At 45.3% G+C, this 25651-nt stretch overlaps 1 protein-coding gene across 4 annotated transcripts in view; it reads left to right on the forward strand.

Moving 5' to 3' along the window:
• The window catches only part of HMGXB3 (HMG-box containing 3), a 46913-nt gene that overhangs the window by 19175 nt on the left and 2087 nt on the right, over positions 1 to 25651 (forward strand). For 2 of the 4 annotated variants that reach the window (XM_084779724.1, XM_084779726.1), the window contains 14 exons: positions 1269 to 1400; positions 2595 to 3013; positions 5196 to 5371; positions 5505 to 5602; positions 5847 to 5945; positions 7140 to 7289; positions 12043 to 12344; positions 13058 to 13185; positions 16617 to 16748; positions 17533 to 17717; positions 21383 to 21602; positions 22802 to 22935; positions 23714 to 23830; positions 25134 to 25343. In XM_084779724.1, the coding sequence (XP_084635850.1) occupies positions 1269 to 1400; positions 2595 to 3013; positions 5196 to 5371; positions 5505 to 5602; positions 5847 to 5945; positions 7140 to 7289; positions 12043 to 12344; positions 13058 to 13185; positions 16617 to 16748; positions 17533 to 17717; positions 21383 to 21602; positions 22802 to 22935; positions 23714 to 23830; positions 25134 to 25343 (2502 nt within the window). The remainder of the gene's footprint in view (positions 1 to 1268; positions 1401 to 2594; positions 3014 to 5195; positions 5372 to 5504; positions 5603 to 5846; positions 5946 to 7139; positions 7290 to 12042; positions 12345 to 13057; positions 13186 to 16616; positions 16749 to 17532; positions 17718 to 21382; positions 21603 to 22801; positions 22936 to 23713; positions 23831 to 25133; positions 25344 to 25651) is intronic. The other 2 variants (XM_084779725.1, XM_084779727.1) reach the window with 2 other exon arrangements.

The following is a 25651-nucleotide window of genomic DNA, read 5'->3' on the forward strand; positions in this document are numbered from 1 at the left end:
TGTTTTCCCATTCTTCACACTTGCTCCTTGGCATACCTCTGTGACAGGAAGAGGATGTGGTTTTCCAGAGGAGATGGATCCTGGGGCTGTCTTTCCTTGGTGCCAACTCCATTTGGCATTTATTCTTGACTTGGTGCCACAGTGATGGGCAGCTTTTCCTTATGCCTCCTGGAAGAGGTAGCTACTGGCAGATCAGTGTTTGCTCAAGGGGAATTATTGATTTTGTCCAGGCTAGAGAAGCTAGGGATTACCAATTGAGTAAACATTTATAAATATTTTATTTCTAGCATGTATTTAGAAATAGAACATGGCTATTAAGTGAGTAGGTTTTGTTTCTAGCTGGCATGCAGTGAGGCAGTGTAGAGGTTTTCCCAAAGGCTGACCTGTGGAATAGCAGATGGTTTCAGAGTCCATAGTTATTATTTTGTATACCTGAATTATAGGTGCTAGGATCTTTTAAGTTTTCATTAACAAGAATGAAGACAAAGCAGTTTTTGAAGTCTGTAGAGCCAGAAGGCATAGCTAGATTCACAGAAGCAGTCTTGGACCAGGAATGAGGATGCTCTTGATTTAGGTCTAGCTCTGCTCTTGACTCACTGTAAGATTTTTGTTTTGTGTTTGTTTTCTTTTGTTTTGTTTGAGATGATCTATGTAGTCCTGGCTATCGTAGACCATACCATGTAGACCAGGCTGGCTTTGAACTTAGAGATCTGCCTACCTTTACCTCCCAAGTGCTGGGATTAAAGGTGTGTGCCACTATGCCCAGCTAAAATCACCTTGCGTGGTTTTGTTTTGTGAGTGCGTTTATGCGCCTGTTGTCCAAGGAGTCCAGAGAGGGTGTCAGAACCTCTAGAATTGGAGTTAAAAAGTCATGATCCACCATATGGATGCTGGGAATCGAACCTGGGATCCCTGGAAGAGCAGTCAGTGCTTTTTACCATTGAGCCATCTCTCCAGCCCCACTATGTGATGTGAGACAAAACATTTAAACACAATTAGCCACAGTAACAACAATACTGTGATTGTTGCTAAGAGGATAAAAAGAGATTCTGATACAATGTTGAGCACAGTGTGCTACCATGCTAACAACCATCACTGCTGGCAACTCTGTAGCCCTGGTAAGTTTGTACCAAAGGACCTTTGTAACTGATCCTTTGTGCTGTCATCAACATTTAAGCTGGTGTCCACTTGGCATTCTAGTAGGCAGCAGAGTTTTGGGCTGGATTCTTGCTCTTAACTCTTGTTTGTTTGTTTTTGTTTTTTTATAGACTACAACATATACCCGCCGCGGCCATGGGACATGCACTAGCCCAGGTTGTTCCTTTACCTATGTCACCAGGCACAAACCACCCAAGTGCCCTACTTGTGGTAACTTCCTAGGAGGGAAGTGGATCCCAAAGGTAAGGCTCATTCCTATTACCCTTGGGACCAGATGGTTCTTTGTTTTGTGTTATTTTTAAATGAATACTGTTTTAAATCTTTTTAACATGTATATGATGTGCATGGGTCTATGTGTGCTTGTTTGAGTGAGTGCAAGTTCATGCATGCAATGTCACATGTGTGCAACTGTTCCCAGTGAGTTAGTTAGAATAAAAGTTAGTAAGGCTGTATAACTTGAAGCTTCATTTTTTTTGTTTTGTTTGCTTTGTTTTGTTTTGTTTGTTTGTTTTTTGAGACAGGATTTCTCTGTGTAGCCTTGGCTGTCCTAGACTTCCTTTGTAGACCAGGATGGCCTCAAACTCACAGAGATCCGCCTGCCTCTGCCTCTCGAGTGCTGGGATTAAAGGCATGTGCCACCTCGCCCAGCTGAGGCTTCGTTTTTATGTGCTCTGACAGTGGTTAGTAATCTGCTTGAGTTCACGTCCATCTTAAAACAGGCTGAGTCAGTGATAAATGGGAGAGTTTTTGTTCAATTGCTTTCATTATCTTTCTCCACAAAAAATTTAAAATAGCCTACTTGGTAGGCAGTGTACTGCTCAAAGATTGCATCATAAGAGGAGTTTAGGCTGTCATTCTGGAGGCAGAGACAGGCCAGACTGGAATATGGGTCTGTATAGCAAGTTTTAGGCTAGCTAGGCTACATAGTAAGACCCTGTCTACCTTCTAACATAATTAATGTGTATGAATTAGTTTGACTTTTTGAAACGTGACTTATGTGTAAGTCATTCCTATTGACTTACCTGCAAGAATTTGTCTGGGACTAAAGATTTTCTTCAAGGGAATAAAAACAGTGTGAATCTGAGCACATTGGGATGAACTGAATTTCATAGAAGAGCCAACAAGGTAAACCACTTGGTCGTACAAGATGTCAGCTTCTTTGTAGATGGGGAGAAGTGGGCATGGAACAGTCAGAGCCAGTATATGATGGGAAAAAGGCTTGTCAGGAAGGAAGGAATTTTTGGATCAACTCCTAGCTGAGGCGTGCAGTGAGAAGACCCTGGAGCAGATCTTTCCTCTTCTCTGTGGACTCAGTGTCCATCTTTATTACTCATGTTTTTTTTAAAGGGGGATCAAATGAGAGAATACTTGGGAATGTCATTGTCAGCTATAAAATGCCTTTATGCGTACAAGCTTTTCTTTTTAATCTTTTATAGGAAAAGCCAGGCAAAGTCAAAGTGGAATTGGCCTCAGGTGTCTCCTCCAAAGGTTCTGTGATTAAAAGAAATCAGCAGATTGTCACCACTGAGCAAAACTCCTCTAAGGAAAATGCTTCAAAACTGACTCTGGAGAACTCAGAAGCTGTAAGCCAGCTCTTAAATGTAGCTCCTCCAAGAGAAGTGGGTGAGGACAATGAGTGGGAGGAAGTGATTGTCTCCGATGCTCATGTTTTGGTCAAGGAGGTTCCTGGGAATCGTGGTACAGCGGTAACTAAGACGCCGGTTGTCAAGAGTGGTATAAAGGCTGAGGTCTCCCTGGGGACAACTGAGAGTGACAGTCCTGGACCAGACATACCACCATCAGCAGAGGGGACCAGCACCTCCAGTTTACTCTCAGCTCATAAAAAGTCTCCAGGGTATGCCAGTGTTGTTACGTATTATTGGGACTGTGATTAGAACAGCAGCTAGGTAAGACCCCCACGTTTGCTTTGTCTAATAGTCCCGAGAGAGGCAGCAGAGCAGATTCTAGCACTATGGCCTAGAGACATGGCATGATTTACCTTTCACTCTACCCTCTGACGTCCATACATTGCTGTTACATTCCTTGCACATCTTTTCTTGTCAGTCTTCCTAAAACAGTAGTTAGGATCTTGCTGGTATGGGTTGTGAGCAGAGTTTTTTTAAAAAACAAAAAACATGTGTTACTACTCCTGAACATGGGATTAGAAAGAAAGGACTTATTTTGGCGTCCTGTGCAAAGATTCTTCAGCTAGTTGTCAGGGACTCGGTTTGGTCTTGGCCGTATCTGGCTTCTCTTTGACCTTTGGCATAGTCACCTGATGTCTCCTGACTAGTTCTGAGAAACTGAGTTGGGAAGAATATCCCTCACAGACTGATGATGAAGACTAGGAGAGATTGCTTGTGAAGCAGTCAGGCTGTGCCTTACAACTAGGAAGACAGTATGTGTGGCCTTGATGTCCCCCTTGTCTTATTAGAGGCTTACCTGGCTTCTGCATGCAGGTCACAGAATCTGTCATGTTCCTGAAAATGAAGACTCCTTGCTCATCTCAGTAGCTCTCAGCTGGGAGCAGCTTTGCCCGAGGGCATGTTTTGGCAGTGTTGGGAGGTATTTTGGTTGTCACAACCAGGAAGAGGTTTACTGCTAGGATCTAAACAGGGAAGGACCACTAAATATCCCATAGCACACAGGGCAGCCTCCTCCCATGGGGACTGGCCTCTGTAAAATAGCAGTAGTTTCACATTTCGTTCTATTGTGATTTTTGTTTGTTTATTTGTTTTGATTGAATGACTAGAAAATACATTCACATAGTTCAGAATTTTAAATTACAAGAAATAAATTTTAAAAAAATTTCTTAGACATGTGTGGTGGCGCACACCTGTAATCCCAGCATTCAGGAAGCAGAGGCGGAAGGATCACTGTAAGTTAAAGGCCAGCCTGGTCTACAAAGTGAGTCCAGGACAGCCACTGCAACACAGAGAAACCCTGTCTTGAAAAAAAAAAAATCTACTTTCTGTCCCATTATGCAGTTATTATGTCCCAGGGTTAGTCAATGTTTCCAATTCTCTACTGTGTCAGAAGTTAATTTTAAGCACAAACCTATATCTGAGTGCAAGTATTTACTCCTTTTTTAGTGTGTTTGGTAGGATTTATTTTTATGTATATGAGTGTTTTGCCTGCATATATGTCTGTGGGCCATGTGTGTGTCTGGTACCCATTGGTACCCATCATATCTTTGGAACTGGAGTCACTAAGCATTATGAGCCACCGTGTGGGTGCTGGGGATAGAACCTGGATCCTCTGCAAAAACAGCAAATGCTCATAATCACCGAATCTCTTCAGGTCCTTTCTTACTTTTTATACAAATGCTAGCATAGAGGATGTACTTACGAACCTACCCCATCTTTTCCCCTAATACAGTATCTTTGGAGACAGTTTAGTGTGCTAAAACATGAAGCTTTGGGCTGCTGACTGGTATTTGGGACATAAATCACTTTAGGGGCTGTTTATTGAGGCCATTCATGATTCAGCCCTTGAGCTTAGCATTGGCGCTGAGAAGATTAAGAACAATAGCGAGGTGTATTAGCCTCCGTGTCTGTGCTACCCTCACGAGAGAGCTTGTTAGGCTTCACTAGACTTTATAGCACTTGTTTTAATTAGAGGCCAGTTAGCTATTACAACTGTAAGGCCTGTTGCTATTACATACTGTAGGCACTGCTCTGTACTTCTATATTATTTATTACTATTTATTTGGTCTGGTAGCCTTCACCCAACCTTGTACTCACTTTGTAGCTGAGAATGACTTGAATCCCTGATCTTCCTTCTAGGATTATGAAAGTACACCACAGCACTCACTTAATTTGTATATTTATGATGACTCATATAGATATTTATTACCCCATTTTATGTTAGAGCCCTACAGATTTATAAAGTCTAAATTTGAATTCAATTTCTTTAAAGCTTGCTGGCTTAATCATTGTAATAACCTCTAAAAGGGTATTATTTGGATATTACACTTTGGTTTCCATCGTTTGTCCAAATTTCCCAGCTTTCCTTCATGGTTATGTTTTCCCCTCCAGAGTTGACCTGTTCACCACTGGACCCAAAGCCCCAGAGCTTAGAGGCAGAGCACGAGGCAAGCCCTCCTTACTGGCTGCAGCAAGACCTATGAGAGCAATACTACCAGCCCCAACGAGTGTTACAGGACGGGGCAGCAGCTTGGGACTGCCCAGGCCCAGACAGGCTTTCCCCCTGGGTAAGGCTAGTACAGAGCTGGGAGGAGGGGCTGTCTGATGGTAAGGAGCCAGGAGTGGTGGCGGAGAACGGGAAGGGAGGGCTGGGGCTGTAGAATGGCTTCAAGTCACCAGGTTGACTTCTGGTTCTCTCAGATAAGACTCCCTCAGTGAGGACGTGTGGGCTGAAGCCAAGCACGCTGAAGCAGCTGGGTCAACCCATCCAACAGCCATCTAGCACTGCTGAAGTAAAGGTGAGATCCAATCCCAAGAGGAGCATTGTGTGGAAATCTGCTCAGTGTGTTCAGTGCTTCCAAGTCTTAGTGCATAGGCAAAAGGCAGACAGCAGTTTCTACAATAATAGGCCTAGGAGGATATAAATAAGAATTTAAATTTCATTTTATAAAGTGAATGCATGCTTTTATTTAGATAACCTGTACGTTGTTTTTGGTTTTTGTTTCTCTCTCTTTTTTTAAAATTATTTGTTCTGATCCACAGATATCAAATTGCCCAAGCAGCAGGACCCCTCAGATGAAGGTTGTAGAGGTCAAGCCTGATATGTTTCCCCCATATAAATATAGCTGCACTGTCACGTTGGTAAGTGTGCACCCTGCTGGTGGAAGTTGTTTTGGGTTTTGTGGTTGAAGCTTCGCAGGAGGCTAGGGAGCCAGGACCAGTAGCAGAGAGAGTGCATCTGGGCCAGACATGAGTGACTGATGTTAAATGCCACATCATTGATACAAGTGAGAGTTGCTGGGTGAATCCACCAGTGCTCTTAACTGCTGCTGAGCCATCTCTCCAGCCCCAGAGCCTACTTTCTAGGCTAACATGCCAACTCTAGATGGGACTCTGATCTCTGACTACTCTTTTAAAAATGTCCTGGCCCATACTGTATATACCCGTGTGTGTGTGTGTGTGTGTGTGTGTGTGTGTGTGTGTGTGTGTGTGTGTGTGTGTGTATACATACATATATATATATATAATGTTATAAATTGTATACAGGGCCTCACTAATTTTTAGGCTGGCCTTGAACTCACTCTGTAGCCCTAGCCTAGCCAGCCTTCAAAGTAGTGTGAGAGTGTGTGTGGGGGGGGGGAGGGTGGTTACAAACACGAAGAGTGCCCAAAGTTGATGTCAGGACTTTTCCTTGATTGCTCTCCACCCTATTATTCTTGAGGTAGGTTTTTAGTCAAAACACAGAGTTCACTGATACAGCTAGTCTTGCTAGCCAGCTTGCTCTTAGAAACCCCATGTCTGCCTTCTATTACTGGAATCACAGGTGAGCTGCCATGTTCCTGGCATTTATTTGGATTCTGGGCTTCTGAACTCTGGTCATTTTGCAACCACAGCAAGTCTTTCCCTGCTGAGCCATTTGTCCCTTCCTTTTTTTGAGGCGGGGTCTTAAGTAACTCAGACTGGCCTTGAACTCACTGTGGAGTTGTCGAGGCTAGCCTTGAACTCACTGTGGAGTTGTCGAGGCTAGCCTTAGACTTATGCTCTTCTCCCTTGCCTTCCCAAGTGCAGGACTACAGTTTGTACCACATACCCAGGCTCTTGAATTTCTGAGCCTAGGCGTGAACTCGCTTGTTTCACAAATGCTGAAGGACTAGCCTCACGTCCTTTACTAGATGTGGAAGAGGATTCCCATAGAAAATGATCTTGCTTCAAGAATCAGCTAAATCTGATTTGAATTATCACTTCCTTTAAACTAATATCTGGCCATCCTGGTTTCTGGTTCTGCTCAAGTTTAACCTAATTTTTGTAGTTTAAAAATAGGTCTTATTCTTTTAGGATTTGGGCCTTGCTACATCGAGAGGACGGGGAAAGTGCAAAAACCCCTCTTGTAGCTATGTCTACACCAACCGGCACAAACCTCGGATTTGTCCCAGCTGTGGTTTTAACCTTGCCAAAGACAGGACTGAGAAAACCACAAAGGCCATCGTGAGTTCCTTCCCCAAACACTTACCTTAGACTTGAGTTGTGCTTTGGATTGTAATACATGCTTAGGGGTTAGCATCAGGATTGGGACCGGGTTGTAGGTTCTGAAATTGACAGAGTACCTTCTCTCTGGGCTTTGTCCTCAGTGCCATTGTGGGGGTTGGTCAATGTCCTAGTCCATTTTCTGCTTCTGTAACAAAATATCCTAGACTGGATACTTTTTACAGAGGTGGGTTATATAGTTACAGTTCTGGATGCTGAGAAGTCAAGGACCGATGCTAGTTGGGATCTGCTTAGTTTCTGATGGGGCCTTCTCTGTCTTGTAACGTTGTAAAGGGCATCATAAGACAGAGCAAGAAGCCAGAGAGAGCTCACTTCATAACAAAGCACCATAGTGTAACCTGGATATGTTAATCCATTTGTAAAGATAGAGTCCTTGTAACTTAACCAAAGCCTTCCATGGTCCATTAATATATGACCCTGGGGATTATCTAATACATGAGCTTTGGGGATCCATGCTGATCACTGAGAACCAAGAGTTCAGTCACTGAGAAGAATGGCACAGCAAACCTTACACAGACAAGCATGAGAGGCTGTCTTAGTTACTGTTCTGTTGCTGTGAGAAAGCACCTTATGACCAAGGCAAGTTAATTTTGAAGCTACGTATGGTTTCAGACAGTCCATAGCCATCATGGTGGCTGTGGTGCTGGACAAGTAGCTGGAAGCTTTCAAGGCAGAGAGAGAGAGTTAACTGGGAATGGTATGTTTTTGAAACCTCAAAGCCCACCCGTAGTGACACATCTTCTCCAACAAGGCCACACCTCCCAGTCCTTCCCAAATACTTCCACCAGCTGCCAAACAAGCATCCAACTAAGAGTCCATGGGGTCTCATCCAAACTATTGCAGGAGCCTAGCTGAGACCTGAAAGTTGATTTATTCCTTTTGTAAATAGTCACTACTAGCCCCCAGACAAGTGAGGGGCAGTGAGGGAGTCACACACAAGTTAAGAATTAAAGATGAAGTATGGCCACCTCAGGTCTAAATTGGATCTGGAAGAAGAACAAGAATTTGATGACCAGGGAAAGCATGGTCAAAAACAAGCGTCTTAGATTTGGGGTCTTGTTGTTGTTTAGCATGGTGAGAATCAAACCCAGAGCTTTTCTCAGAGGCCAGGCAAGAGGTGTTGACTAAAATAGAGCCTCAGCCTAATAACCAGCATTGAAAGTAAAGAATATTCCAATGGCTAGAGCAGATGGTGTAGGGTGGCCAGGGTCAGAGATGGAAAACTACTGGGACTGTTCCACCTAGAGTCTGTCGACCAGGGAGAGGCCTAGAGGGAGGTTACTTCAGAAAGGAGACTTGGGGCTTAGAGGTTAGGAGTGCTGAGTGCTCTTGCAGAGAGCCTGAGCCCCAGTAATGACAGCTGTCACTCCAGGTCCAGTTCCGGATGGCCTCTGCAGGCACTGCCTGGTGTGCAGAGGCATACATCATGCAAACACCCGTACGCATAAAGTAAAAATGAACGTGTGTGTGTGTGTGTGTGTGTTTTTAATTTTTAAAAAATTTTTTAATGGAAAGAAAAAGGAGACTTAAGATTTGGGAGTAGACAGGACTAAAGACAGGGAGCCTGCATGTAGAGGGAGCCTTGTTGGTGATGAATTTTATTTTTTGATCTCCAAGTCTGTCTGTGGCCTGACGTGTGTTCAGGGTCACTGGCCTTGTGAGAAAGGGAATTGGAACTAATTTTGAGATAAGATTTCATTAAGACTGGGAACTTAGAGGCTTGCCTGCTGGTGATCCTGAGCTGGGAGCTTAAAGCCTTTGAGCTTTACTTTCCCATTAGTGAAACAAAGAAGGGAGGTGAGCAAAACTGAACAGCTGGTTAGTCAAAGAACCAGAAGCCCAAAGGAAGGGCTCCTGGAGCTTCCAGGGGTCTATAAAGCCCTGCTGTGGGAAAGTAGCTCCTAGCCGGCCTCTGGCTCTCTTGCTCTACCACATGCCTTCCATTGGAAATGACTTCCTCGTCCTGGATCCGGCGAGCATGCATCTACTCCTCCTCTTAGAGAGCTGACTGCGCCCCGTGTTGCCTGCTTCACTCAACTCCCTGCAGAACATAATCCCTTCCAGACAGGCTTCCTCCACATCTTATCTTACAGTCTCAATATACATGCGTATTCATAAAATTAAAACTGGTCAGAAAGTAGGGCGTTTGTGTAGGTGGTGGTACATTCTCTTTGCACTTTGTTGCAACTCTTGTAATTAAAACTGTACCATCTCTTGGCTGGAGTGGCCTCCAGTCCTTTCTGTTCTCATCCCTAGTTCCAGAGAGATAGTGTGGTTCAGTGTCATCACAGCAAGAAATCAGGGAGTACGTGACCTTCCAGGACAGCCCGTGTGATGGTACTCATTCCTTTACAACCCTTTATTCACTAATCAAGCATATGTTACATGCCGTATGAGCCACATGTTCTGAGATGAGCATCACCTGACCCTCCCCTGAGGCGCTTGCAGTCTAGTGTGGGAGAAAGACAAGGAACCGTACAATTACAGATAGGGAGACAGAAGCTGCTCTTAGTAAAGAAGAGCCTGTTGCTGTCTGCACTTAGCCTCTGCATAGGACTGTGACCTGGCTCTAGTGCTGGCTTGGAGAATCAGCAGGCAAGCAGGTGCCTGTGCTCACCTGCTTGGTGAGGGCCAGGTGACTGTATTAGTTACTTCTCATTGCTGTGACCAAATGCCTGGCAAGAAGCAGCTTAAAGAAAGAAAGGGCTGGCATAGTAGGCCACTCTTTACTCCAGCGCTAGGGAGTCAGGCAGGTGGATCTCTGGAATTTGAAGCTAGTCTAGTCTACAGAATGAGTTTCAGGACAGCCAGGGCTACATAGTGAGACCCTGTCTCAAAAAGAAAAACAAGAAAGAGGAGAGCTTTGTTTCTCTAGAGGTTTGGTTTAAGGGACATGGCTCATTGTGGTAGAGTAGCCTAAGGCTGTGCCATTGGGACCTGGGCGCATGAGAAGCAACAAGAGGCATGTTAATGTCCACTGACTGGCGCCTTACAGCATATGGGATCCATTCTCTCCCTTTACCATGTGGATTCCTGGGATCAAACTAGGTCTTTACCTACTGCACCATCTCTGGTCTCTAGCTTGTGGGTTGGAAGAAAGGGATCCATCTACTTTCAGGTGGGTCTCCCCCCCTTCTGTGGGAACACCCTCATGTCCAGAGGTGTATCTCCTAGGTAACTCGAAATTCAGTCATGTTGACTGAAGACTGACAGTGAAGGGATGTACTCAGGGAGCACAGATGAGGCAGAAGAGACCCATTCAGAACCTTGTCCTATAGTATATAAAACTCCCTTTTACCCTGAAGCCACACAAAAGAACAGACAAAGACTTTTAGTGGTCCAGGAATGTGTTGATACATCAACAGGACCACTCCTGGTCCTCAGTGAGTCATAGGCACTTTGCTAATTGATTGACTTGCAGTCTGCCTGGGGCTTACTTTATAGCTCATATGTGGCACCCTCTTGCTTTGTCTTCATACAGTGAAAGGTAGAGTGGCAGGGCGGGCGTGGTGGCACACACCTTTAATCCCAGCACTCGGGAGGCAGGGGCAGGCAGATTGCTGTGAGTTTGAGTCCAGCCTGGTCTACAAAGGGAGTCCAGGACAACCAAGATAACACAGAGAAACCCTGTCTTGAAAAACCAGAAGAAAAAAAAAAAGAAAGAAAGAAAGAAAAAGAAAAGTAGAATGAACCTCCCTGATGCCTTTGCTTTGTTGACTTAGAAACAAGATCTTGCTGTGTAGCTCAGATTGGCCTTAAATTTGTGGTCCTCCTGCCTTGCCTTCCAGGGCTTCTTAGGAGAACGGACCCCACTAATGAGGCTCTGGCATGACTGGCCACCTCCAAAGATCCCACCTCCTGACAGCACACCCGGTGGTAGGGTTTTGACATAAATGTTGGAGGGATATAAAACACTGAGGTTATAGCACAAAGAAGAAAGACCCAACCAAGAAAGTGGCTGGTGAGCAAAGCCTGCTTCCAGCATCCCGGTAGGAGGCGTGGAAACTGTTCTTCACTGCAGTAGGGAAGTGGCCCCAGTAGCTCCAGATAGTAGTGAGGTGGGGTAACAGAGCTTACCCCCTTCAGTCCACTCAGTCTTTCTGGGCTTAACTGCCTCTCTGGAAGGTAGATGTCTGTCTCTGACAGCCTGCAGTCCTGATAGCCTTTAGCTAAGTGCTGCCTGCATGGTGCAGTCCAGCACCACAATACTTTTCTATTCCTGGAAGGAGAAGTGAGAACAGGGAGGGAATTCAGACGCTTGGATGGGGCGGGAGCTTCTAGAGAATTGTCCTCATCTGTGCCGTTTCTTCTCAAGCTGCCTGAGGTTTCTTGCATTTTTGTCCTTTGTTTCACAGATGAAAATACTAAGTTTAAGAAAAGTGAAATAAACTGCCTTGGAGCCCCACATGTGTAGCCACTAGTGTCATGTCCAGAACTGAAGCCCAGGTCTGTTACCCTCCCAATGAGTGGGAGCTAACAGTTAAATCCATTGTCAAGAGTTGTGATTTATTGATAGAAAAACTGAATTTGCACAGAACATTTAGCAGCATGAGGCGTTATTACCAGAACTTAACTGATAGGAACTTCATTCCCCTCCCCCAGTCATTTGGCCTAGCCCCCTTCTCTTGGTACACTGATGACTTTTGCCTGAGGCTCTCTACCCTCTGCTTAATGGTTTGACCCACTCTCTCAGGAAGCGAGCTCACCACACCCAGATGTGCCAAATACCACAGAACCCTTGAACACAACCCAGAGGGAGATCCAGCGTCAGTCCACGCTGCAGCTGCTGCGTAAAGTCCTGCAGATTCCTGAGAACGAGTCAGAGCTGGCTGAGGTCTTCACCTTGATTCACGAACTAAACAGCTCTCGACTTATCCTGTCCAACGTGAGTGAGGAGACAGTCACCATCGAGCAGACCTCTTGGTCGAATTATTATGAGTCTCCATCCACGCAGTGCCTTCTCTGTAGCAGCCCATTATTCAAGGGGGGACAAAAGTAAGCACCACTTTACTCCGCCCACTTGGCTCACGCTGCCTCCTTGTTCAGACAGCTATATAGTTATAACCTGGGAAGATGCTATTGTGCTTTCCTTAGGTTTCCTTCGCCTTCTCAATTGCTAATGGTAAAATAATTAGCAATCAGGGACTGGAGTGTTTGGTCAGAGACTAAGAACAATTTTTGCTGTTGTAAAGGACCCGGGTTCAATTCCCAGCACCCACATGGCAGCTCACTAACTGTGATTCCAGTTCCAAGGAATCTGATTCCCTTTTCTGACCTCTATGGGCACCAGACAGCACACACGTGGTGCACATGCAGGCAAAACATAACACATAAGATAAATAAGTAAATTTTTTTTTTTAAGTTTTTTTCTTGAATTGGCAGTCCATTTTAGAGATGCCTGAAGCTTGTTCTCACCAGCGCAGGGTTTAGATTACATCTGGCCTGCCCGGTGTAGCATTTTGTTTGAGTTTTCAGTGGGATCACTTAAGTCTGTCATGTAGTAACTAGAGAGTTAGATTATTACCTTGTGAATCCAGTCGAAGAGCCTGGATCTCAATGAAGTGGAGACAGTCTAGAAAGTCTTGGGAACTAGCTCCAGCACCATATTTTGCTGGTTGCAGTAAAGTCCGGAGAGTTCAGCTTCTGACCACAGCCTGTGGCTGTGTAAAGAGGCTGATTTCTCTCCTGGTTTTTGTTTTGGGTACTAGCTCTCTGGCCGGGCCCCAGGAATGCTGGCTCCTGACAGCTAACCGGCTGCAAGTAGTGACTGCCCAGGTGAAGATGTGTCTGAACCCTCATTGTTTGGCCCTGCACAGCTTCATGGACATCTACACAGGTAAGCGCCAGCTTTCTTGGTCCTCTGGCACCCCAAAACAGGTTTGGGAGACACCTTACTGGTCTGAGCTTTGCTCCTTTGCACAAAACCTACCTTAGAAGCTTCTGAAGAAGCAGTCTTTGTTCTGACTGTGTCTGCCTCATGGACGGTTACCTCGGGTACTGTGACCCTTCTCTAGAGTTCTTCAACCAAATTAGCTTAAAAATAACAGCTCAATGTATGTGTTAAAAAAGAAACATAAAGCCAGACATGGTGGCACACACTGTTAATCTCAGCACTCGGGAGGCAGAGGCAGGCAGATTGCTGTGAGTTCAAGGCCAACCTGGTCTACAAAGCGAGTCTACGACAGCCAAGGCTACATAGAGAAACCCTGTCTCATAAAAACCAAAAAAAAAAAAGGAAAAAAAGAAAGAAACATAATAAAATAATTTGAAAATGAAATAAGTTATTATAACATTGGGAAAAATGATTTTATACAAAAGCAACTGTTTTCAACTATCTCAATATAAATATACCTGACAATTTAAAAAAAAAAAAAAAAGCAGCTCTCCCCAGTTGGTGGTGGTGCACTCCTTTAATGCCAGCATTGCTGTGAGTTCGAGGCCAGCCTGGTCTAAAAAGTGAGTCCAAGACAGCCAAGGCTATCATAGAGAAACTATCTTGAAAAGCAAGCAAGCAAGAAAGAAAATAATTTACACATAGAGTTTTCCTTGTGTGTTCTGTGAGTTCTGACAAATGCACTGAATCATGAAACAGTCAGGCCTCTCATTCCCTTAGAGTTGAGCTCACCTCATTTGGTAGCTGCCGTTTAACTCTCGTTCTGGTGGTGTCCTCCACTCAAGAACATTGTATGAATACAGCAATAGTACATAATTCTCTGAACTTGTGTTTTTTTATGCATCCTTATGTGCTTCTTTTAGCCATTTTAGTTGGTGTATGCAGTGGTATTGGTATTGCATCCACCCTGGTGACCAATGGTGGATGTGTATTTTTTGAGGGTATTTTGGGTTTTTTGTTGTTGTTGTTGTTGTTGTTTTGTTTTGTTTTTTTACTCTTTCTCTGTGTGTATTTGTGTGTGCTGTGCTGCACAGCCTTGGGTGTTCGTTCTCACCTTCTACCTTGTTTGAGACTGAGTTTCTTTTTGGCTGCCAGAATTCCGTTGTCTCCTCTTCCCATCTCCCTGTGAGAGTGCTGAGCCTACAGGTGCACTGCCATGCCCACTTTACCTGGGTCCTAGGGATCCAGACTCAGGCCCTCACACCTGCATGACATATACTTTACCCACTAAGACATCTTCCCAGTCCATCAGGTGGGCAAGGATGGCTGGCTGGCAGACCTGGGTAACTGGGGTGTCAAGTTCTTGTTGGTTTGTTTTCATATGGGCCCTAGGGATTGAGCCTAGAACCGAACATCACCGACAGAACTGTCTTCCAGCTCCTCTGATTGGCCGTTTAACTGTATAGGAAGTGTTGGTGTTTATGCCGTGTATGTATATATGGGTCTCTGCATGTGTGTGCGCATCACATGGTACCGGTGCCCGTGGAGCCCAGAAGAGCGCATTGGATCCTGTGAAACTGAAGTTACGGGTGGCTGTGAGTTATAATGTGGGTGCTGGGAACTAAACTCGGGTCCTCGACAAGGGCAGTAAATGTTTTTCACTGCTGAGCCATCTCTCCAGCCTCTTTACTTACCTTTGTCCAGATACAATTCATTTGTTGCATATGGGTGTCCAGTTTTGGCACCAGTGTTTGTAAGAGGGACAGTCTTTCCCATTGGTTGGCCAGGGTTCCATTACTGAGTAACACTTGGCCTAGGTATAGGAGACTGCATCGAGACACTAGATCGCCATATCTTCTTGTTGTGGGTGTTTTGTCGTTTTGTTTTTAGGGACAGGGTCTCAGTGTAGCCTTAGCTGTCATGGAATTTGCTATGTAGAACAGGTTGGCCTAGAACTCACTGAGATCTGTCTGCCTCAGCTTGGATTAAGGCCACATACTGCCATGCTGGGCCCCAGTACACACTGCCTTTACCACTGCAGCCTCAAAATAAGTCCTGTCAGTCAGCATGAGTCCTCCAACCGTGTTCTTGTGGGATGTTTTAGCTAGTCTGTTTATCACTATGTATAAGTCCCACTAGGAACTTCGTAGAAAGTTTGTTGAATTTCTAGACCAATTTGAGGAATGCTGTTTTAAAATATTGAGTCTTCCGATCCAAATATGGTCTTTACATTTTTTTTTTTAACATAGGTTTGGAGACTTTTTGCTACTAAGTACTTTATCATTAAGAATTTCATCATTTTTATAGTTTTCCACAGATAGGCTGAGGTGTATTTTGTTAGGCTTACACCTACATTTGTTTTGTTTTGAGTGCTAAACAACAGTTCGGTCCAGCTATTTGCTGTTGGTAGAAGTACTTGAGTTATCCGTTGACTTTGTATGCAGTGTCACCAAGCCCAGTTACCAGCTCTGGGAGCTACGGGGGGTGCTTTTCTAAAGTTGATGAGACAGATAAAAACAGTATATTATTTATTGATTTGTCGTATTTCTTTGATTAATCAAGAGGGTAGAGATCTTTTACATAACCTAGGAGGAATAGGAGAGGAATAATTACTCAGTTGTGAATTATATTTGTGAACACTTCCATTTTTCTTGGCTTTTTGTGAGTTGACTCCCTGTTTATTGTCTTTTTGTGGGTGGTAATTTCAGGGACATCAGAGTTTTATTTGGTTGGTTGGTTTTGTTTTGGGGGGTTGTTTGTTTGTTTGGATGGCCAGCACTTTGCTATTATGGTTTTAGCATTTAATATCATGCCTTTCTAGGCCTTCCTGCCTTGTGTCCTCACACTTGTTTTTTTCACATTGCACATTATGTTGTGTAGAAATGGAAACAACAACACTCTCATTTGACTAGACTTGACTGCATTTAAATCACATGAGTTTTTATCCCCAGGGTGATTGTGCAGCCTGGGTTAGGCCTGCCACATCCCTGTGCTAAGGGGCGCCCTGACATCCATGGTGCAATTGTGTGAGAGCTGGGAAGAATAAGCTGGAGATAGAGAAATGTTTCTTTTCCTTTTCTTTCTTTTTTAATTAGGATAAAACAAAAACATGCTTACATAGTATTTCATTTAATATAGGCTTTGAGACAACTTCGTATCAGAACTGTTGGGTCTACTTCCTCTTCTAAAATGCATTGCTGTGTTTTTGCTATGTTTTGTTGTTTTTTAAAAGTTTTTCGAGAAAGGGTCTCTCTGTGTTGCCTTGGCTGTCCTGGACTCACTTTGTAGACCAGACTGGCCTCGAACTCATAGCGATCCGCCTGCCTTATTGCTGTGTTTTATGACTGTACTGTAACCTGCTTCTCTATGGTAGACATTAAGTTTGTTTACACTGCTGGTGCTACAGTGATCCCTTTGCCTGTGTTAACCTGCAGGTCTCTTTAATGTGGGGAATAAATTGCTAGTCAGCCTGGACTTACTTTTTGCAATCCGGAACCAGATTAAACTGGGAGAGGACCCCAGAACGTCTGTTGGGGTTGTGTTGAAGTCTGTGCAGGAACAAACAGGTAAAAGTCTTGCCCTCTTTTCCAGTTCAGCCCTGAGTACTTTGGGAAACTTTAGAGGTAGGCTTCAGTTGAGTAATTTGGAGTGAGAGTCTGGTATTTTGAAAAGGAGCTATCCCTGACTTCCTAGTAATATATTCTTCATTCACAATTTTATAAATGCCACACTGACTTTGGAAAATGTTTTCATGCATTCAGGGGCCTTTAGCAGGAAATTAACAAGTGACTTTTAGGGTCATATCCTTCGGTCATAGACTTGGCTTTGTAGCATGTTAGTCAGACTCACTCTAAGTGCAGAGCTCCCAGATGTCTGCCAGTTCCAGACTCTTGCTGAGACCCGGTGTCAGGCGCGCATTCTTCCCTACCTAGAAGCTCTTTGTCCTTTGCTTTCCTGCTGCCTGTTCTCCACCTACCCCATTTCTTCAAGCTCCAGTTCTGTGCTTTGTTTGAGGTGGGACAGATGAGGTGGCCATAGAGGCTTGGCTCTGCCTCCTGGCGGCAGTGTGGTTCTGAGCAACTTGTTCTGTTTATCTAGTCATAAAAGAAGACAGTAATAGCTTCTGTTCAGAAAGAATTAAAATCATGTAAAAATTCGTCTAGGTAGTATATTCAAAGCCCTCAGTGCCAGCATCTAGTTCCTAGGAGACATTAGTTCAAGGCAGCTGGCCTCTGATTGGAGTAGCCCACAGTGTTACTGCTAGAACACTTGGAGATTGCTGTCCTTGCTGGCTGTTGGCTGATGCTGGTGTTTTTGTGGTCTCGTCGTGACCTCTTGCTGTCCTTCCAGAGAAGACACTGAGCTCAGAGGAGCTAAGCCAGCTGCAGGAGCTGCTGTGCAATGGCTATTGGGCTTTCGAGTGTCTAACTGTTCGTGACTACAATGACATGATCTGTGGGATCTGTGGTGTGGCCCCCAAAGTGGAAATGGCTCAGAGGAATGAAGAGAATGTGCTGGCACTGAAGAGTGTAGAGGTAAGTCCCTCTCAGCCACTTTCAAAACTGCCCTGTCACTTGGGCAGATTCTCTCCTGCATGCAAGAACAAATGGCTCCAGTCCTGTCTGGTGAGGCCAGTGGCTTTTCCTCCTGCAGCCCATGATTTCATTGAGAACCATCAAAAAGAAAGAGGATTTGTTTTACCACTCTCCCCCAAGTCCTAGCTGCGATGCTGGAGACGGAGTCCAGAGCTCGTGTATGCGCAGCAATGCATTAGCAGAGTTACACTTCCAGTCCTTGTTTGCTTCCCTCACCTAGAATTGAACCAGGAACTGGGTCATGTTAAGCTTGTGTTCTGTAGCCGAACTGCATTGCTAGCCTTTATGTTTACTTTTTCAGCCTCTTAGAAAGTAGTTTAAAAATGAACCCCAAAACTTCCATCCTCCTGGAGCGCTTATTTGCTTGCTGCTTTGGGAAAGACAAGTAGGAAAGAGATTAATGTTCAGTAGTAATGGAGCAGAGTGGTGAGAAAGGGTCCCTCTTTTTCAAAGAGGGCAGTCAGGGAAGGTCCTGATAAGTAGCCTTTGAGTAGAGATCTGAAGACCATGGAGCTTTGGGGAGGAGCACTCCAGGCAGAACGAGCTTCCAGAACAGACGCTGAGACAGTTTTTATGGGCACGATGGCAGTACAGCAAGGAAGGGAGGTGGCAGGTCTTAATGATATAGTGAGGAGCAAAATGTGCAAGGTTTGGCGTGGGGGGACTAGACCCTATATAGGGCCACGTAGTCATATAAGGACATACACAGAATGAACTGGAAGCCATTTTAAGGTCTCTTTCCATGAGCTCAGAGGAGCTGAGCCAGCTGCGGGGGCTGCTGTGCAGTGGCTATTGGGCTTTCGAGTGTCTAACTGTTCGTGGCTGTAGTGACGTGGTCTGTGGGATCTGCTGGGCTAGGATCTGTGTGTATTTGGATCTGAAGGTGCTAGGTACATAATGAGAGCTAGCTTTGGTTCTGAACTACAATTTTCACCCACGTTCCACTAAATTTAGATGGTTTCGTAGGTTGTAATAAAAGTCCAAGGTATATATGATCCCTGTCGTGAGAAAAGAATAGCAGAAGCAGATGGCTGTCTCCTGCTTTCAAAACAAAATCAGGAAGACTTGAACTTACTGCTCTTAGAGGACCTGGGTTCATTTTCCAGCACCCACATCAAGCAGCCCACAATCACTATAATTCCAGTTCTAAGGCCTCTAGTGCCTTCCTGTACTGGCCTCTGAAGCACCTGCACTCAAAAAACACACAGAGAAATAAATACATTTTTCTTTAAAGTCAGGCATTTTTAATAGAAGAAATTGGAGCTGATTATATATGCAAATATATAGATGCCTAAGTCCTAAATGAAATAGTAGTATATCAGGTCTCAGCACCCAATGAAGTAATAATATTCCATGGCTAAACTTACTATCAGGAAGCACAGTTATTAAAACATTAAATACATATCGGTGTTTTGCTGTTGAGATAGCTCAGTGGTCAGAAGCCTTGCTGCCGAGCTTGATGGCCTGAGTTCCATCCCTGCGGTAGTACCAACATGGTGGAAGGAGAAAACCAACTACCACACATAGTCCTCTAACCTCCACATTCTGTGTTTGCGTATGTGTGTGTGCTAAATTAATATTGTAATAACTTACTTCACTAAAAACTCATTTGCTTATACTGTATCTACTATGAAAATAAAAGGCGTTCATTATGATTTAACAGATACTTATAGAATCTTCCCAGAGGTTAGAATGTGGATAACGCCATTACTTGGGAGGTACAGCTTGGAGGATCCAGAATTAATGCCAGCTTTGGCTCCATGAGTCCCTGTCTCAGAAAACTAAAATAATGACTCTGATTACAGCAGGGGATGTGCTAATTGTGCTGGTCACTTGATAGGCTTTAGAGTCACCATGGAAGCAAACTTCAGGGGCACATCTGGAAAGGGTTTTCTAGGTAGATTTATTGTGGTAGAAGCACCCACCCTGGCTGTGCACTGCTGGGGTCCTGGACTGAAGGGAAGCTCAGCACCAGCAGTCACCTGCATCCTCCCTGCGGGTGCAGTTCCACCAACTGTCTTAGGTTTTTGCCATTAAGGCTTTCATCACACGGACTCTGAAACTGGAGCAACATAGCCCTTTATTTCTTAAGCTACACAAATCATATGCTGATTTCTGTTGAAAGGGTGTGTGTATATTACTTGTTTCATTGCGTTAATACAATCCATGACAGCCGCAGTCTGAGGAAGGGAGGGTTGCTTATGGTTTGAGAGTACACCTCATACAGGTTGCAAATGGCCTAGCATTTACATTTCAGTCCTGAACTAGTTCTTCACTACCCAGCAGTACTGGCCCCTGCATCTAGTGAGAAAGCCACTGGCTCTGAACAGAGCAATAGTGTCAGAGCCACACTTTGAGGACTATGTAAGGGGCATGCTTCACCCAGCAGCATCTATTTTTAAATTGGAAATGATAACAGATTTAGTGTGCCCCCTTTACACAAGAATGACATGCTAATTTGTGAAGCAGTTCCCATTTTGGGGGGGTGGGGGTTGTTGTTCTGGTTTTTTTGAGACAAGTTTCTCTGTGTAGCCCTGGCTGTCCTGGAACTTGCTCTGTATGTCAACCAGACTGGCCTCAAATTCACAGAGATCCTCCTGCCTCTGCCTCCCAAGTGCTAGGATTAAAGGTGTGTGTGACACCACTGCCCAGCTGCATTTCATATTTTTTAAGCAAAAAATAAACTATAGCCAGGCGGTAGTGGTGCACTCCTTTAATCCCAGCACTCGGAGGCAGAGGCAGGTCGATCACTGTGAGCTCAAGGCCAGCCTGGCCTACAAAGTGAGTCCAGGACAGCCAAGGCTACACAGAGAAACCCTGCCTCAAAAAACCTAAATAAATAAATAAAATGCTTTAAAAAAAAAAAAAAAGAAAGAAACTATAAGAAAAGTGGTGCAGGAATGAAACTCAGTGGTAGAATGCTTGTCTGTTGTGTGAGGCCTTGTAGTTGATCCTAACTGCAAACAGAGAAAAGCAAGTTGGTTAGTATAAATGCTAGATGCCTGTAAGAAAGTCTTTGCTCCCTGAGGAGAGATGATAACTGTGCCATCAGGGTCTGCTGAGCCTGAAGAAAGAAATCACATGGCCTTAGAAGACTGATGGACTTCTTCTACTAAGTCAGCATTCTTTTCTTTTTCAACTATGTGAAAGTGTGTCTGGTGTAGGTGCCTACGGAGGCCTGAGGCTTCGGAGGCCCTGGAGCTGGGATTTCAGGGGGTTGTGAGCTTCCTGGTATAGGGGCTGGGAATCAATCATAGGTCCTGGAAGAGCAGCATCCACGGGACATGACATAGGAAGAGAGTTGTAGAAGCGAGGAGCTTGTTATTATTTGGTCTAGACGAGCACTGTAGTGAGAGGGGAAGAAAGAGTGGCCTGGTACTGACCTGTCAAGTCAGGGCTGCCTGGCAGCATGTGGCTGGCACATTCTTGGTCTCTCAGAGCCTTGGTTTCCTGGTGTGCGATAAAGTGTGCACTGTTGTTGCTAGTCTGTGGCTCATATACTTTGGCCTATTTTTTATCTTTGTTTTGTTTTGCCCTTCTTTTTTTCTTTCTTTCTTTCTTTCCTTCTTTCCTTCCTTCCTTCCTTAATCTTGACTACATTGTAGTTTACATGGCCTGAATTCTTGGGCTCCAGTGAGGTAAATGTAGAAGACTTTTGGACCACAATGGAGACGGAAGTGATTGAGCAGGTCGCATTCCCTGCGAGCATCCCCATCACCAAGTTCGATGCCTCTGTTATTGCTCCCTTCTTCCCACCACTCATGAGAGGAGCTGTGGTCGTCAACACTGAGAAAGACAAAGCCCTGGATGTGCAACCAGTACCTGGTAAGACCATTTGGTAGCTGTTTGGTATTAAGAGAATGGCTCAGTCAGAAGTCTGAAACATTGGCCATGGCAAGGCAGAGCATGCCAGGCCAATCTCAGGGACTGTGTCTAAAAATACAAAGCTATGGCTGGACATGCCTCCAGCACTCAGAGAGACAGAGGCAGGTGGACCTCTGTGTTCAAGGCCAGCCAGCCAAGACTACCTAATAAACCCTGTCTCCCCAAAAAAGAAGGAAATGCTTTACCTTTTACTTTATGACCCAAAATGATACCCACACTCTGACATGTGCCACATCAGTAGTTAGAAACTTGCACAAAATGGTAATTTTCCTATACAAGTATAGTACACCTTATTTTCTGTCTTTCTTTTTCCCCCCGAGACAGGGTTTCTCTGTGTAGTTTTGGCTATCCTAGACTCACTTTGTAGACCAGGCTGGCCTCGAACTCACAGCGATCTACCTGCCTCTGCCTCTGGAGTGCTGAGATTAAAGGCATGTGCCACCACTGCCTGGCTTCTGTCTTAATTTTTTTAAGTCTGGAAATGAAGTATTCTGTGTGATACACTGGTTGTAAACACTGTTCTTAACATCAGATAGTGCGGCTCTTCTTCATTTCATCCACTTCCTCTGAGCACTGTCCCCTCTAAGCTCAGTCAGGAGCATAGTATGTGGAGAGCAGATTTTAAATGACAGCTATTGCCTGGGGCTCAGAGGAACCAGGTTCAGTGCCCAGCACAGACGTGGTGGGTTATAATCATTTGTAACTCCAGTTCCAAGGGATCTGATGCCCTTTTTAAACCTCCATAGGCACCAGGCGTTTACATGGTGCACATAAACCATGCATGCAGTCACAGATAAGTAAAAATACATTTAAAGTAATAGCTCCTATTTCTCTGGTTGCTACAAGCATCAGAAACATGTGTGCTCTGGGTTCCTAAAGCAGACCCTGTGGGTTAAAAGGTGAATTGCTCTAAGGGTCTTGACAGTGACTATCTGTTACCGAATGTCTGGGGGTTTGGTCCAGTTCTGAGAGCCTTCAGACATCAGTGAAGCCCGTGCATACCTGTGTGCAGCGTTGCCTTCCACTCCTTGCCTGTCACCCTGCATGTTTCATCTCCTGGTTCTCACTCTTGAGCCTGAGGAGCTAGCCGTGGCGTCGGGCTGTCAGCAGCACCTCCCATCAGCTGTTCTGTGTTTCAGGCAATGGCAGTGCCTTGGTGAGGCTGCTGCAGGAAGGCACCTGCAAGCTTGAGGAACTTGGCTCCTATGGTGGGGAGGAACTACAGTACCTTCTGGAGCAGTGTGGCATCCCCTTTGGCCCAGAAGACTCCAGGGTGAGTATTGGGAGCAGCTGTGGAGACTGGGGCTTTGGGAACAGGCAGGCTAATCTCTTCTGTATAGGATATAAAACCCATGTGATTGGGCACTTGTGTTGGACAGAGGGTTCTGGAAGTTAGAAAACCAAAAATACAGCACCCCGATAGTGGCATGTATGTGAGGCCTTGACCTAGATTTGGGTTTCAATCCTGGCTCTTGCTCTGTGTGGTGATAAATCACATTTTAAACTTGTTAACTTCATTTATAGAATCAAAACAGCTGAAAATTCACAAGACTTCTTAAAAGGACACTTCACACAGGAACTGGTTTTAGGCTCATTAAAAAAAAAATACTGCAGAGACTGTATGCTCTATGGATTTTATCTATACCTTATTGCTTTCTGTGCTATTGAAAATATCCTTCCTTCTACCAGGTGTGGTGGTGCTTATCTTTAATTCCAGCACTTGGGAGGCAGAGGCAGGTGGATCACTGTGAGTTTGAGGCCATCCTGGTCTACAAAGGGAGTCCAGGATAGCCAAGGCTACACAGAGAAACCCTGTCTCAAAAAACTAAAAAAAGAAAGAAAATATACTTCTTCGGATTCGAATGTTAACTCCTCTTTGATGGTTTCTCTGAATTAAACACACACACACACAGGACAAGGCATGGGTCTGACAGCTTCCTGTGGAGCCTGTGGATGTTTACCAGTACCTACAGGACAGAGCTGGCTGGGTTCAGTGTAGAGGAGTGTTTAATATTGGGTACTTTAGTGTTTGCTCTTTCTCTTCTCTCCAGGACCAGCTGTGCTTCTCCTTATTGGCCCTCTATGAGTCTGTACAGAATGGAGCCAGAGCTAGACCGCCCCCAACTCATTTCACAGGGGGTAAAATCTACAAAGTGTGCCCCCATCAGGTAAGGTGGCGGCGGATAAGGGAGCGTTGGGGTGTGTCTGTTAGTGTCCAGCTGCTCACAAAGAGTCTGATCCCTCTGGGACTGGGGCCTGCGTCCCTGTGCTGCCTGGGGAATTACTGCCATCTGGAGCCCTGGAGAGGGAGCCTGGGTTAATATGTATTAAGCCCCCTACTGTGTGCTGGCCCTGAGGTGCCTGAGGGCACAGTGCTCCCTAGTTGACCTCCTGTTGTCATAAAGTTTCCACAGCTTGTGATGCTAACACTGGAAGAACCACTGAAGTAGAAAGTGGGGGTGACCTGCAGTCTCTAGGCAACCAGAGAAGGCCAAGACCTGGGGACAGAGGAGAGTCAGAGGAGGAGTGGCTCCTGGGACTTTATTCTGAAGATGGTCAGAGACCTTCAGGATGATGTTGAATGGAAATGGCATGGCGGATCTACTCCAGATCAAGCTGTGGGATAGGTTGTGTAGCAGACAGCAGGACTGGCCTAGGAAGGTATCAGAATGGAACCCCAGTTTACAGTGATGTGAGAGTCGGGCTAAGCAGGCTGTAAGAGGAGTTGGTACTTTCTGGTAGATCAGCACCCACTCAGGGTGTGGCACTGTGTGCCCATTGTCACCTGAGAAGCAGTGGGCAGCACAGGGGTTTAGGTGCTGCCTGATGGTGCATTTTATGTAGACGTGACAGGTAGGTGGTATGAAGACAGTTCAGTTCTCCAGTATACTCAGCTCTGTCCAGCAGTGCGGTGGCAGGGGGGTCTTGAGGTACTGGCTAGGTCACAGCAGAGGCTGTTGTTTTGGCAGCCAACTGAGGTCTGGTGGGCACCTTGCTCAGAAGATGGTTCAGTCCAGAGGCCCTAAGCCTGTGCTCACGTTGCCAGGATGGTTGTGGGGTGATATGAAGTATGGTTTAGAAATGTTCTGAGGTGCTTTTCTTCTAAGTCCTATCTGCTCTTAGGACAAGGATGAGCTGGTAACTTCCTTTAGTGATATATGGAGGAGAGGGCCAACCAGTGACTCAGTGGCTAAAGGCCTTGCCAAGCAAGCCTAACAACCTGGGTTCAATCCTAGAATCCACTGTGGAAGGAGAGAACAGACTCCTGAAAAGTCATCTGCTGACTTCATGTGTGTGCTGTGGCATACACAGTAATAATTCTATTTTAAGAGGAGGAGGAAAGCACCCAAATGTCCTGGGCCCTGGCTTCAGCCATGAGGCCCATCTTCTGAGAAAGGAGTGAGGGAGGGCCTCCTCCAGCTGCCTGCATGCTGCTCCTTAACCCTAAACAGTACCTTTCCTCTCCCACAGGTGGTCTGTGGTTCCAAGTATCTTGTTCGAGGTGAAAGTGCCCGTGACCACGTGGATCTGCTTGCCTCTTCCCGCCACTGGCCACCTGTCTATGTAGTAGATATGGCCACACCAGTGGCCCTGTGCGCTGACCTCTGCTACCCAGAGCTGACTAGCCAGATGTGGGGGAAAAACCAGGGCTGTTTCTCTAATCCTACAGAGCCAGCTGTGGTGAGTTACTTCCTAAGAACTGGGAAGAAAAGAGAGCTCCACTCTTACTAGGAGGACCTGCCTGGAAACTACCTCTAGCATCCTTATTCTCCATCAGTATTTTACCTTGATGCACCAATATTTACTGCAGACACTTTACTGACCATGGCATAAGGCCATAGGGTACCATTTAATATGCTTGGGGTGTTCCAAACACAGGCGTCTTAGGTGAAAACACATTGCTTTCCAGAAAAGCCAGAAAATCGCCACCTATGGGAGTCATTGTACACACTGACCACCCTGCAGGGCAGTGTGAGTCTCAGATTTGA

The sequence above is a fragment of the Acomys minous genome (assembly GCF_964271855.1).
Source record: "Acomys minous genome assembly, chromosome: 4".
NCBI lineage: Eukaryota > Metazoa > Chordata > Mammalia > Rodentia > Muridae > Acomys > Acomys minous.